This window comes from Setaria italica, chromosome IX (genome assembly GCF_000263155.2).
Source record: "Setaria italica strain Yugu1 chromosome IX, Setaria_italica_v2.0, whole genome shotgun sequence".
Classification (NCBI taxonomy): Eukaryota; Viridiplantae; Streptophyta; class Magnoliopsida; order Poales; family Poaceae; genus Setaria; species Setaria italica.
Genome location: NC_028458.1, coordinates 9,408,374 through 9,420,789, shown reverse-complemented (window position 1 = coordinate 9,420,789; position 12,416 = coordinate 9,408,374). Strand labels below are relative to the sequence as shown.

The 12,416-nt window shown below is 54.3% G+C and overlaps 2 protein-coding genes across 2 annotated transcripts; one reads left to right on the top strand and one right to left on the bottom strand.

Moving 5' to 3' along the window:
- Positions 1-2,024: 2,024 nt before the first annotated feature.
- LOC101764341 (deoxyuridine 5'-triphosphate nucleotidohydrolase) lies at positions 2,025-3,170 on the top strand. Its single transcript, XM_012842558.3, has 3 exons — positions 2,025-2,325; positions 2,416-2,507; positions 2,623-3,170. Exons 1-3 carry the CDS (start codon positions 2,168-2,170, stop codon positions 2,865-2,867), a joined length of 495 nt encoding a protein of 164 aa, XP_012698012.1. The 5' UTR covers positions 2,025-2,167; the 3' UTR covers positions 2,868-3,170.
- A 501-nt stretch (positions 3,171-3,671) lies between these two features.
- LOC106804510 lies at positions 3,672-4,715 on the bottom strand. Its single transcript, XM_014805782.1, has 2 exons — positions 4,489-4,715; positions 3,672-3,990 (listed from the first exon to the last, which is right to left on the bottom strand). Exons 1-2 carry the CDS (start codon positions 4,713-4,715, stop codon positions 3,672-3,674), a joined length of 546 nt encoding a protein of 181 aa, XP_014661268.1.
- Between the last annotated feature and the right edge of the window lie 7,701 nt (positions 4,716-12,416).

Below are 12,416 nucleotides of genomic sequence, written 5' to 3'. Positions count from 1 at the left end.
CTAACCGATGGACAATCAAATCTTAAATATGATTTATCCTTATATTTTGAAATTTTCAGCCACAAGATAGTAGATCGACTGCGATGCCTTAACTATCTGAATCTGAAAATTAATTTGTAGGTAGAACATTTAGTCATCATTGACTATATTATGAGGAGAAAATTGCATAAGGATACTTGCATTGGTTGATTGCTCATGTTTCTTGGAGCAACTAGGTCATGATGTCAGGCTGTCAGGGTGTATACACTTAGGCATGAATTATTGAGCATATTATAATTAAGGACTGAGCATTTATTTTAGCCTTGCAGTTTTTTCTTTTTATAGGTTGAAAGTTTTGTGGACAATCTCTTATGTTCATAATAACTTACATATTCATAAAATTTTAATACATGTTTGAACCAGATGCAGAACACGTTACATATGTATAAAAATTGAGATTCCACCGTTCAAATTAGAGATGTATACAAATATTATGAAACATTCTAAATCATATTAGGAAGTGAAGCAAGCAAACTAGGAGCTAGCGGATGACAACTTGGGAGAGGTAAGAAACCGTAGCAACGCACGGGCATTTATGCTAGCCTAATATTAAAGTGCGGTTGTTTCTTCCAACCGTCGTGTTTGTTTTGCAAAAAAATCCCTCAATTTTTCTATAATCAACCTGCAGTCCTAGGAGTTAAACAGTCATAGTTGTTGACGATTTGCAAAAAAAAATATCTCGCATTTTTCGTAATCAACCCGCCATCCTGATAGGAGCATGAACTTATTATTGCAGCCTAGTCAAATGGCCCATATGTTTCCCAAGCTCCCCACCATGCCGCACCGATGGCGCGACACGGAGCTCCGATCTCGCCGTGCACAGGTGCTGTCGCCCACTGCTGCACCCGTGCGCGCCGCCCTGATCTAACGCCAGCCTTCTTGGAAGCGGTTCGCTGCGTTCTCACATATAATCCATGCAGTAGCAAAGCATAAGTTGTTATCGTAGTATTCTACCTAGCATATACGCAAAGTGCAGCATCTCCATCCTGCTGCCTGACGCTGACCGCAGGCCATCACCGGTGCCTGGCATCCGCCTGACATTACTGATGTAGTGGTGCTGCCTGGAGTGCTCGTTGGTACTATGCGGCTTGGAGTATGTTCAAGCTGGTTCAGTAATTGCTAGATGAATTCGTATGCAGTGAACGTTTTAAATTTAGAAGTGGTCCAGCAAAGTGGTCCAGCAAATTCTAATCAAGGGCAGTTTCTTTTTTGTATAGGTTGAAAGTTTTGTGGGCAATACGTCTGTAATAACATGCTAATGCATGAAAGTTAAAAATAAAAGTTGCGTGCATACTGAATCCATATACCAAAAGTTTCAATATATGTTTAAACCTGATGTTGCGTACATTATAAATTAAATAATAGCAAAACAACCTAGACAGCCTCAAGGCCTGCTCTACAATTTTGCTGGCTGAACCTCCTTAATTTAATCAGAATTGCTAATTTAAATTTTAACTTAGTGATTATACAACCGGAGAACGAGCGGGACCAAATACAAATTTCATGGAGCATTCTAATACTAAAATTGCTGGATGATTGGATCAACGTACATTGTGATAATAAATTAATTGCGATTTTCAATTATGCACACCAATGTTACATTTTTTTAGTGCGAAGATTTTATGGAAATATAGCAGATAACTCGGGAATTAAAAAAGGTGACGGATCACAGCATCCAGTTACATCCAGAACATCCATATTCTTGTGATAGCACCTGGTATGAAATCCATGAACTTTTCTTCTCGTGATATCTTATCTACTTCTTTAATTTTCCTTGTGCACAATTATTTAAATCCGGAGCTGTCATTTTACAAGCCAATTAAATTTCACAAACTGAAAAAAAGAATAGGCCAATCAGCAGGGGTTCTTCGTAGGAAAAAAGAACTGGTGGCATTTAAAATGGGTGGCAGCGGAGACCGAGGCGGCGAGACCAACCCAACCGGCCGAGGAAAATTTTGCGCGAGGGAGGGTAAATATGGCGGGAAAGTTTGGCGCCACCTGTTCCCGCGCCGCCGCCTCCCTATTTAGCCCGCGCCACCGCCGCCTCCTCCTCCCCTCAACTCCAACTCCTCCCAGATTTCTCCCCTTCTCCCACCGATTGCTCCCGAGAACCCTCTCGACCATCGCCATGGCCGCTCCCAACGGCGCCGCCGCCACCGACGCCGTCCACGAGCCTCCCCAGAAGATCTCCAAGATCGCGCCCCTGCTCAAGGTGAAGAAGCTCTCCGACAAGGCCGTCCTGCCGTCCCGCGGCTCCGCCCTCGCCGCCGGCTACGACCTCTCGAGGTACGCGCTTCGTCGGCGCCCGCCTGTTTGCCCAAGAAACCCTCGGGGCCGCGCGGATCTGTTGACGGTTTGTTTCTTTTGTGTTGTCAGCGCCGCGGAGATGGTGGTGCCGGCGCGGGGGAAGGCGCTGGTGCCCACCGACCTCAGCATCGCCATCCCGGAAGGCACCTACGCGCGCGTCGGTGAGCGACCAACCTCTCCGGTTCCACTTCTCTCGCGTCTCGTTTCTTTGTCCGGCTGTTTGCGGCCCGCAGGTGTTTGATGAAATGCTTGTACGGTCTGTCTGCACCTTTTCAGCGCCGAGGTCGGGCCTGGCGCTGAAGCACTCCATCGACGTGGGCGCCGGCGTGATCGACGCCGACTACCGCGGCCCCGTCGGGGTCATCCTCTTCAACCACTCGGATGTGGACTTCGCCGTCAAGCCCGGTGACCGGATCGCGCAGATGATCATCGAGGTGATCGCGACGCCGGAAGTCGCAGAGGTGGAGGACCTCGACGCCACCGTGCGTGGCGAGGGAGGGTTTGGATCCACCGGCGTCTGAGCCGTGACGGCCCACTTCGCTCGAAGGAGGGATGGTAGTTTCATCAGTCTCTAGATTAGGATGGCGATGCAACCTTGGTGTCTTTAGTTGGCTGGAAGCGCTCCTGAAGTCGTGGTGTTAAGCGTGCGTTTGGTTCAGGGACATCCTGCAACTGAACATGTCAAGAAGTTTAGGTTGGGTCGGTAGATGAATGCAGGAACTGTTAAGAACTTGTTTCTTCAGTGATCTTATTGTGCACCTAGTGTGTTGGTCGTTTCTGAATATCTGCATAATTGCGTGCGTTTCTGCGGACGTCTTTATTGATATTAGCACTCAATGCTGCGGTATCCTTACTTTGTAGAAACTAGATGAAGAAGAAAATATTTGAAACGCTTATGGTTCAAGGAGAGCTGAAGGATCATGAGGCAGCATAACAGAGGCGTTCTTACCATGCGGCTGAACTCTGCATTTCAGTACCCTGAAAAGTGAAAACACGGCCTTTTGCCCTTTTCTACGACCAACACGAACAAATTACTCCTATGGCATTCACTCTGTTTTCGACCGAAAAGACACAATGCTTGTTACACGCAGGCCCCAGAGGTGACCTGCCATGCCATCAGATTTTCAGTTCCAGATGAGCGCAACGGAGGTCCTCTATGCGCGTCCTTCTCCCACACGATCTCCCCCAACTGCTGCGCCATCCCCGGCTCCCCGCCACGGCACGCGCGCTCTCGCCGGGCTCTTCTTGCTCTGGAAGTGGAACACGACCAGAGGCCAGAGCTGACCTGCCATGGCATCAGTTGGAGAAAAAGGCAACGGGGCTCCTCACTTTACGCACGTCGTTCTCCCCGAACTGCTGCGCCATCCCCTCGCGTGCCGTGCCCATGCGCGCTCGCGGGGCCCTTCTTGCTCCGGAACACGACCGACCGAGTAGCTCTCCCGCTCGTTCCTCTGCCCGCCGAACTCCAGCGTCCCCGGCGCCACGACCTTCGCGGTGTAGGTCTCGGGGCCTTCCGACACCTCCGTCACGGTGCGCGCCGGCACGCGGGTGTCGGTGCCGTTGCTCAGCCACGACGAACGACGGGTAGTTGAGGCCGCCGAAGCCGCCGGCGCGACCGCTGCCTGAGCCTGACGCAGCACGGTTCTATGTCCCGGACATGGACGAGCACAAGCAGCTCGCCACGGGCCTCGGGCACGCGCCTGTCTCAATCTCACGAGTTGCCGCGGCAGCGGAGGCGAACGCGCCGCCGGGGAGGACGCCGGTCGGATGCCCGGATGAGTGTACTGCGCGGCGGCCCGGCGGGATCGGATGCGCTAATCCAGAAACGTCCACGCCGCGGAGCCATTCCAAATGTGCCGACATCCATGGCGCGGCCGCAGCCGTGGGCGGCGATCCTTGCTCTTGCATTGGGCGGCGCCGCGGCACACGAGAGCTGAGCTCGGCGCATCTTGGAGTTGGAGGGGAACCGCGCAGGGAAGGCGCAGAGGACCTCGCTACCTGCTGCTATACGCGCCGATCTCGTTCGCGCCAGCCCGATCCAACGTCCGAGATTGGCCCAGGGGTGGACGGTATTTCATTTACCGTCCACCCCGGAGGCCCGGACGGTAGATGTAGTACCGTCCGCCCCTAGGGGCCAACGACCTGATCGGCGTCGCGGCGCTGCCGGGGGGAGCGTTGCCCGCGATGGGCTGGCCCCGGCTGTCCAGCGTGGTCGCGGTCGCCATCAGAGCCGACCGGATCATGCCCGGCGTCCAGTCGTGGTGCCTGTGCCTCAGCATGGCCGCGACGCCGTCTTTCACCGCGGCGTCGACCGCCGCGACGATGCTCGCGTAGCTGCAGCCGCGCACCAGCTTGCACGCCTTGTACATGGCTACTCTCGCCCTGGGAGCCACGCCCCTCGTGGTCCCGCCCGCGAACTTGAAGAGCTCGGCGCCAGCGGCCGTCGACCCCACGTGGCGCTCTCCGGCCAGATGCCGCTGTCGACGAAGCCAATGATGACGCCGTCGCCAAGTTCGAGTCCGGCAAGACGCCGGATTCCTCCTCGTCATCGGGGGCCGAGGAAGCTCGGGGACCTGGTGGTTTGCAGAAATACCACCCTGTCCTCGAAGGCTCGAACACGCCGGCCACGCCCGGAGTGCTCGATAGGCGCCGGGCCTTGCGTCGGCGGTGAGCTCGGCCGCGAAGCCGCGCGCCACGGTGTCGTAGACGTAGAAGACGCGCGCAGGTGGAGTTGGCGGCAGGGGAGAGGGAGGCCACCACGGAAGTGTACCAGCGCTCGAGGATGGCGAAATGGGACGGCTTGGCGGCGTGGTCGGTGTAGACGATCTAGGCGTTGGAAGGCTGAGGCTCGTGCCCATGGTGGGCTCTGCTCGGACTGCTCGGTGGCGGGATAGTCACGGATCCAGCGAGCTGTGCAAGCAGAAGCCACAAGGTCAGGCAATGCAACGGACTGAACGTCATGGAGGCCATTAATTTTGTCCACCCACCTGTCAGTTGCAGTAGCCCACTACAACGGGAGTGCACTCTGTCGCGCAGCAGGGTTCAGTTTCTCCTAGGCGACGCATGCCATGGCAGAAGTAGCTCAGAACGGTGCTGCAGAAGTTGCTGATCCTGCACGCAAACACCAAGAGTCTCCAACTGGAATTTTCACCATGGTCCACCATCTACGTTTTGATCGGCGACTCGCTTCATGTCTCCAACTGGAATTTTCACTTAACATGTGCCTATCTAAAACGTCTTCGATTGTTTTTCAGCATCTACCTTTTGATTTTCACTCAAACAACTGCGGGATGAAAGGCATACGAGTACCGAACTCCAGCGTACGCGGCGTCACGGTCACCTCCACCAGCTCGTACGGCGCCGCGACCTTCACGGAGTAGGTCTCGGGGCCCTCCGGCACCTTCGTCACGGACTGGCGGTGCGCGGCCAGCACGCGGACGACGGTGCCGTTGCTCACTTGCTCAGGTCCACCTGCGCGGCGGTGTAGTTGAGCGTGCACAGGAAGGCCAGCGCCTGCTGCGGGCGGATCAAGCCGGCGCCACGGCGCTGCCGGGAGGAGTGTCGTCGGCGACGGGCTGGCCCCGGCTGTCGAGCATGGCCGCGGTCGTCACCAGCGCCGATCGGATCATGGCCGGCGTCCAGTCGGCGTTCCCAGCGCTGTTGAGCCCAGCTGCCTCGCAAGTCCCAACGAGCAGGTGAGAAGGGCTGCTCTGCCCGGCAGGGCGCCTCGCCGCAAGGGCACATCATCGGAACAAGCTTCTGCGTCTGCCTTCCGCCGGCGGCGCCGCGGGTCGCAAGAGGTCCTCTGGCCGCCGGGGCGGACGGGGGCACGGGACGGCAATCATCAGGGGTCTCGTTATGTAATTTTCGGAGCAATCTCGGCCGCACAAGCGCGATCCAACGGCTGACAGGAACCATGGGATGGACGGTATTTCATTTACCGTCCACCCCTGGCCTGGGGTCGTTGTCTCGCCGGCCGGACAACCGCCGCGTCCCGGCCGTTCCTCGCGTGCTCGCCTCACCTTCCGCGTACCGGAGGCCTCCTGAAGGTATGGTCGTTGTCCGCGACGGGCTGGTCCCGGTTGTCGAGCGTCCCCGGCGGTCGTCATCAGCGCAGAGCGGATCATGGCCGGCGTCCAGTCCCGGTTCCTGTGCCTCGACGCCGGCGAAGCGCGGGCGCGCCATGGAGGTGCCCAAGATGGTGATGAAGCTCGCGCGCCTCGGGTCCTCCGTGGCACGCGTCGGCGGCGACTCGTCGGGCCATGCGGCGAGGATGTTGGTGCCTGGAGCCGCGACGTCCGGCTTCAGGATCTCGCGTGATGGTCACCGGGAACACCCAGTCCAGGGTGGCGGCGCCGGCGGTCGCGATCCACAGCGCCATGTTGCTCAGCGAGGATGCTCACCGGCCAGCGTTGCCGGCCGAGCAGGCGACGAGGACGCCCGCCCGCATGGCATCAAACATGGCGATGCAAAGGGGGTGCACGTACAAGTCGACGTCGATCGGCGACCTCCGAGCGAGGGACAAGGACAGGATGGCAACGCCGTCTTTCACCGCGGCGTCGACGGCAGCGACGACGCTCGAGTAGCTGGAGGCCTGCAGCCGCGCACCAGCTATTCAGCTCGCACGCCTTGTCTTGTACTCCCCCGTTCCCCGTTCTAAATTGTACGTCATTTTAACTTTTTTAGTTTATAGATATTATTATACATCTGGACATACACCATATCTAGTTGCATAATAATATTTATGAATCTAGAAAAATAAAAGCAACCTACAATTTGGAACGGAGGACTACATGGCTACTCTCACCCTACAGGGAGCCATTCCCGGAGTGCTCGAACCGCTGTGCCGAGCCTCGTCCCACGGCAAGCTCAGCCTTTGAGCCGCGTGTGTGTTGGTGGGGGGGGGGGGGGGCATCACTAGGGATTTGATTTTCGGTTTAGAATTTGTTTCGTTCACGGTTTCAACTTATGTAACCTTAATTAGAAAAAACTTTATTAAAATGACGTTTTTCTTCCCCCTAGGAAAAAACATAAATTCAGTCGAAATTTAAATCCTTGTAATTCACACATCTATAGTCCACGCGTGCAAGCTGCAAACATCTAAAAAAAATGAAAGCCATTGTGTTATCTGCAGCCGTGTAGATACCAACTAGGTAACGTTGTCTTCCGGGCCTCCGGCCATTTCTTCATTTGCAACGTCATGCAAGCCTACCTTTCTAGGATTGCTTATTTTTCTGCCTAGGGATTAGACCCACACCCACCTACACATAACGGATTAGCTGCAAACATCTAAAAAAAATCAGGTGCTGTTATTCGTTATGTGCTTAAACAAACTTGTTATTTCTCCCAAAATCCAATAACTGGAGAAAGCGCCCACATTCTGTTGTGGTCTCTTCTCCCAGGGACTGATATGTGATATGTCCAGTAGCGTGCTAATCTTCACAAAAGCAAATTTATGAGAGATGGGACGGAAGCTGCTCATCGAGCTGCCCACGCAGCTGTGCTTGCCAGAGATGCACGAGAGATCCAGGCGCTCGCAGCTCTAGGCAACCGGATTTATAATCGTAAAGCATGAACCCACGTAAAGCAACAAGCTAGCAAGTCGCAAATTTCATCCAGTTGTGCCACGCTTTTGAAAATGTCAAGCCCGTACCATGAAACGTTCTAGCTTTGTAAGTTTTGATTTTTGAAGACAAGCAAGCAAGTAGTACAATACATAAAATCTCCAATACAGTTTTTGAAATTGTAGCAGTATTGTCCTTAAACCCTGAAGAAAATCACCGTCAGCGATTCAAAGATGAGTATGAGTTCTCTGGCTCTCTGCGCAGAAGCAAGAGCTGCCTCTGACCGCATCGCGGTTTCGGCAAGACGGCAAGGGCGCCAGAGCTTCAACTTTTGCTGCGAACTAGCCATGTGACCCATCACGAGGTCGCTGCCGAAACCTCCTTCCAGTGGGTACCCCGTATCCTTCGTCACTTCATCATTAGCAGCCAGGAGGCACCCAGATTAAGATCCTGCCCAAGCTTTGTTGAACCTGGATGGGATAACCATAGTAGGGCAAGCTCAGAGACTCACAGCAGGGCTCATAGCTAGGTCACATGCCATGGCAGAACTAGCTCAGAAGTCAGAACAGTGCTGCAGAATGCAAGAGGAGCATCTGTACTACAGTTGATCTTGGTTTGTTGATCTTGGTTTGTTGATCCGGCATGCAAAACAGTACGGTCCACCAATCCACACGTTTTGATCAGCGACTCCATTGATGTTTCCAAGTGAATTTTCACTTAACATGTGCCTATCTAAAACGTTTTCGATTGTTTTTCAACGTCTGAATTTTGATTTTCACTCAAACAACTGCTGGGATGAAAAGCATGCGAGTACCTGACGAGTACTCAAATTAAGAAACTGCTGGGATGAAAAGCATGCGAGTACCTGACGAGTACTCAAATTAAGAAAGCTGGATTAGAAGAAATTAAAAAGCAGGTAAAACATTTTTGTATCTCAATCAAAAGCATGTGCGCAGCCATAACTTTGTTTCTAATAGTTGTCCAACTGTTTGGGCTATGGAGCTAGTTACAAACTTGGAAGGCAGTACGTCTCATTTTTTTGGGAGGTTGCAAATGCTGTGTGGGCTGGAAAGCAAAGAGTTGACCAAGAGCCCAGGCCTGCTGCCGAGCCATGAGCCCATGACGAGCATTTCCTCGATCTGCCTACTGCGGCACTCCCCCGGCTTTCTTGCTCTATTAAAACGCAGGCGATCGAGACGAGAGGGGGGGCACTCTCCAGTCTCCAGTCTCCACTGTCCACTCCACTCCACCCCGGAGCTGCTCCTCCTTGCTGGGACTCAACCTCTTGGCGAGCCATGGCGCGGTCCCGCGAGGTCCTCCTCCTGCTCGGCCTCCTCGTCGTCGGCCTCCTCGCCGCGGCCCCGGGTGACGCCGCCGCGGTGCGCGGCTGCCAGCCCGAGGTCCTCGCCCCGACCGTGGCGCTCTTCTGCGCGCCCGGCCAGCCCGCCAAGTGGTGCTGCCAGGCGCTGGTGCACTCGGCCAGCGTCGGCGGCGGCGCGCGCTGCCTCTGCCGCCTCGCGGCCGAGGAGCCGCGCGTCCGCGCCTGGCTCAACGGCACCGAGCTCCTCCGGCTCTACGCCTCCTGCCGCGCGGCTCGCGGCGGCCACGCCGGCGGAGGCGCGCCGTCGTACCCGCCCGCGCCCTCCGTCTGCGGCCGCGGCGAAGGCGCGCCGCCCTCCGCCGCCGGCGCGCCCGTGGACACATCGGGCTGCGCGACGGCGGTCCTCGCCGATCAGATGGAGCTCTTCTGCGGCGGCCGCCGGTCGTCGTCGGCGCCGCCCAACCCGCCGTGCTGCGAGGCCGTGGTGGGCTCCGTGCGCAGGGGCGTCGATGGCGTGCCCTGCTTCTGCCACGTGCCGCTGCTGAGCAGCAGCTTCGACGTCGACCGGATCTCCAACCTCTACGCCGCCTGCATGACGGCTTCCGACCCCGGAGCCACCCCCCACCTCACCGTCTACATGTGCCGGTCCAACCGGGTGTAGTGGCCGGCGCGTGTGGTTTGTGCGTGAAGTCTTGGTGGTTGTCAGCCGCCGGCCGGCCACCGCGTTCCTCACTGAACATGTCGCCCATGCACCGCCGGCATGGCCTAGCATATCGTGTGTTTCGAGTTCCCGTAGTTGATGTGCTGCTAGTGCTAGCTACCTCGTTTGTGTTTTTCTCTTTTCCGATCCGTTTCTACTTGTGTGATGATCTGCCTGTGGTAGTTTGGACGTGGTTGGCGATGTGGTTGTGTACTTGTGTTGTTCGAGAGTCCTTTGTGTGAGATCGATCGAGATGCATGCAGCATGCTCGCTTGGTGTGTTGATCTACGCTTGTTCGTTTCAGGTCACGGCTAGATTATCTGTCCCCTAGTACCTCATCAGATATGTTGTTTTTTCTCGATCAGATGCCTTGGTTCTTTTATCTTATCCCGTATTCGCGTGAACCTGATGCACGATTTGAAACAAAACGTTTGGTTCCATTTTACATGTTGACAGAAAACGAGGCAAAATGGAGCCTGGTTGCTGGAAAACCCCTTCCCCCCACTTCTTCTCTACCAAATACTAGCTAGCACCAAAGTTGTTGAACAACGAACACACGGCACCAATAGTGTTGCTTTTATGATCTCATCTCTGACCTCTAGACGACCAGACCTTTTTAGGCCACGGGCAAGCAATAGCCCATGCACTGATGCACCACTGCATTTGTGCAGCAGATCAGTAGCCAGCAGAGCAGAGGCAACAATGATGCCAACGCGAGTTGCCGTGCTGCTACCGCTACGTGCCCGCAGAGGCAACGACGATCAGGCATGAAGGCTCGGTACGGTGGTAGTTTGTACGTGGAGTAAGCTCTTTTAATTTGTGTGTGACCGATCGAGATGCAATGCTTGCTTGCTGTTGATCTGCGCTTGTTTATTAATAATTTGTTTCAGCTCATGCCTATATATGTGAACGTTTTTCTCGTATGGCTTGGTTCTTGTTCTTCTATGTTCTATCTTGTCGCGTGAACATATGGCGCATGGTTTTGTAACAAATGTTTTGAAAAAAGTGCTTGCATGTGCTAAAAAACGATATGATCTGAATTGTAAAAGCATAAAAGTTAAGCTAGAAGACCTTCCCTCTTTTTCATCCAAATACCACCAAAGTTTTGAACACATCCACCACAAGGCCACAATAGCTGTGTTGCTTTTATCTTATCTCTGGATTTCTAGGCCATAGGCAAGCAAGCAATTTATGCAGCAGAATAGCCAGTAGAGGCAACGGATGAACGGAATGATGGCAACGGGAGCTGGCGTGGTGCTACGGCTGCATGCGCCTGCAGTATCGGCTCGCCAATAATGTTCCGAACATTGCCCGCTCCTTATTGCTAGCTACTGCTTCCACCCGAATGCATGATTACCCTGGCCAGATTAAGGTAATGTCTAATGGATGTTAATGGAAACTACTACATTGAGAAAATATCAAAATGCCTCTAACTTTACGGAGGAGAAGAGAGAAAGTAACACTTTACAGACATTAGCTCTATTTTTTAGCCATGCCTCCAAACATATATGGGCTAGCTAGAGTTTAGCTCTAACCCATCCAAAACATGGCCTAACTCTAACCTAGGGCAATCTTATCCAAGCTAAATTAATGAAAGGTGCCCGTATTTAATTGGGTGTCTAAAGATAGCCTAGTTTGCCGCTTGTATTCCGTAGAGGTAAAACAACCACCACTCATCTCTATCCCTTCTCTCCTCTTCCCCAATCCGTCCCCGCTGTCCAGCACGAACTCCTCGCCACCAGGCTTCTCGGCGCTCCGTCCCCCTACCTCCAGCTCTCGCCTTAGTCGTCCTTGACGGCACCGAGCTCCGCCCAACTGATGCCTCCGTACGAGCATCGACGGGCTCCACGCCAAGATCTCTACTACCCCCTTTCATCGCGCTCGGCCTCGGCATCGGCGCGCTGCAGCACGCGGAGCTACTCCCAGTCGCCGCCATCGGACTGCACAACAATTGGGGCATCATTGTCTGCATCATCCTCTCCCTCGCGGCGCTCTTCAATTGGGTCATCCTCTCGCTCAACTTCCTTGTCGCGCGCCGGCCAGCCGCCACCGCAGGACCCACGCTGTTGCTCCACCCAACCGCGACCGCCGTAGCAGCGTCGGCACCTTCGTCTTCTGCATCGAGATCTCGATTTACCCGTTTCATGGAGCGGCGAGGCAACGGTGGGGTGAGAACGAAAGCAGGAAGGAGACAAAAAGGAGATGTGAAGCGACTCACCCAAAAGGCCACCAACAGCTTAAGCTAGCCTCCATAAATGCAACTCATTTGCGTTCCCGGTAAGCCAGACCAGAAGTCTCCTTTTGCACTACATAAGCCTGGCTAACAGCCCTATACAGACTATCAATCACTGTGCACCCTACCAATCACAGCCGTATTACAAAACCCCCATCCTCCTGTATACAAGTAGTTCTTGTAGAAATTAAAGCCCCATCGACATTAATCCTCAGAAAACGATCACCGCCGGCCCAGTTCATAGCTTTGGTG

Excerpts from the sequence above, each read along its gene's own strand:
- LOC101764341 (XM_012842558.3), top strand. The coding sequence starts at position 2,168 with ATGGCCGCTCCCAACGGCGCCGCCGCCACCGACGCCGTCCACGAGCCT. Across the intron at positions 2,326-2,415 it reads GCCGGCTACGACCTCTCGAG|CGCCGCGGAGATGGTGGTGC; the intron begins GTACGCGCTTCG and ends TTGTGTTGTCAG. Across the intron at positions 2,508-2,622 it reads AGGCACCTACGCGCGCGTCG|CGCCGAGGTCGGGCCTGGCG; the intron begins GTGAGCGACCAA and ends GCACCTTTTCAG.
- LOC106804510 (XM_014805782.1), bottom strand. The coding sequence starts at position 4,715 with ATGTACAAGGCGTGCAAGCTGGTGCGCGGCTGCAGCTACGCGAGCATC. Across the intron at positions 3,991-4,488 it reads AGCGCCGCGACGCCGATCAG|AACCGTGCTGCGTCAGGCTC; the intron begins GTCGTTGGCCCC and ends TCCGGGACATAG.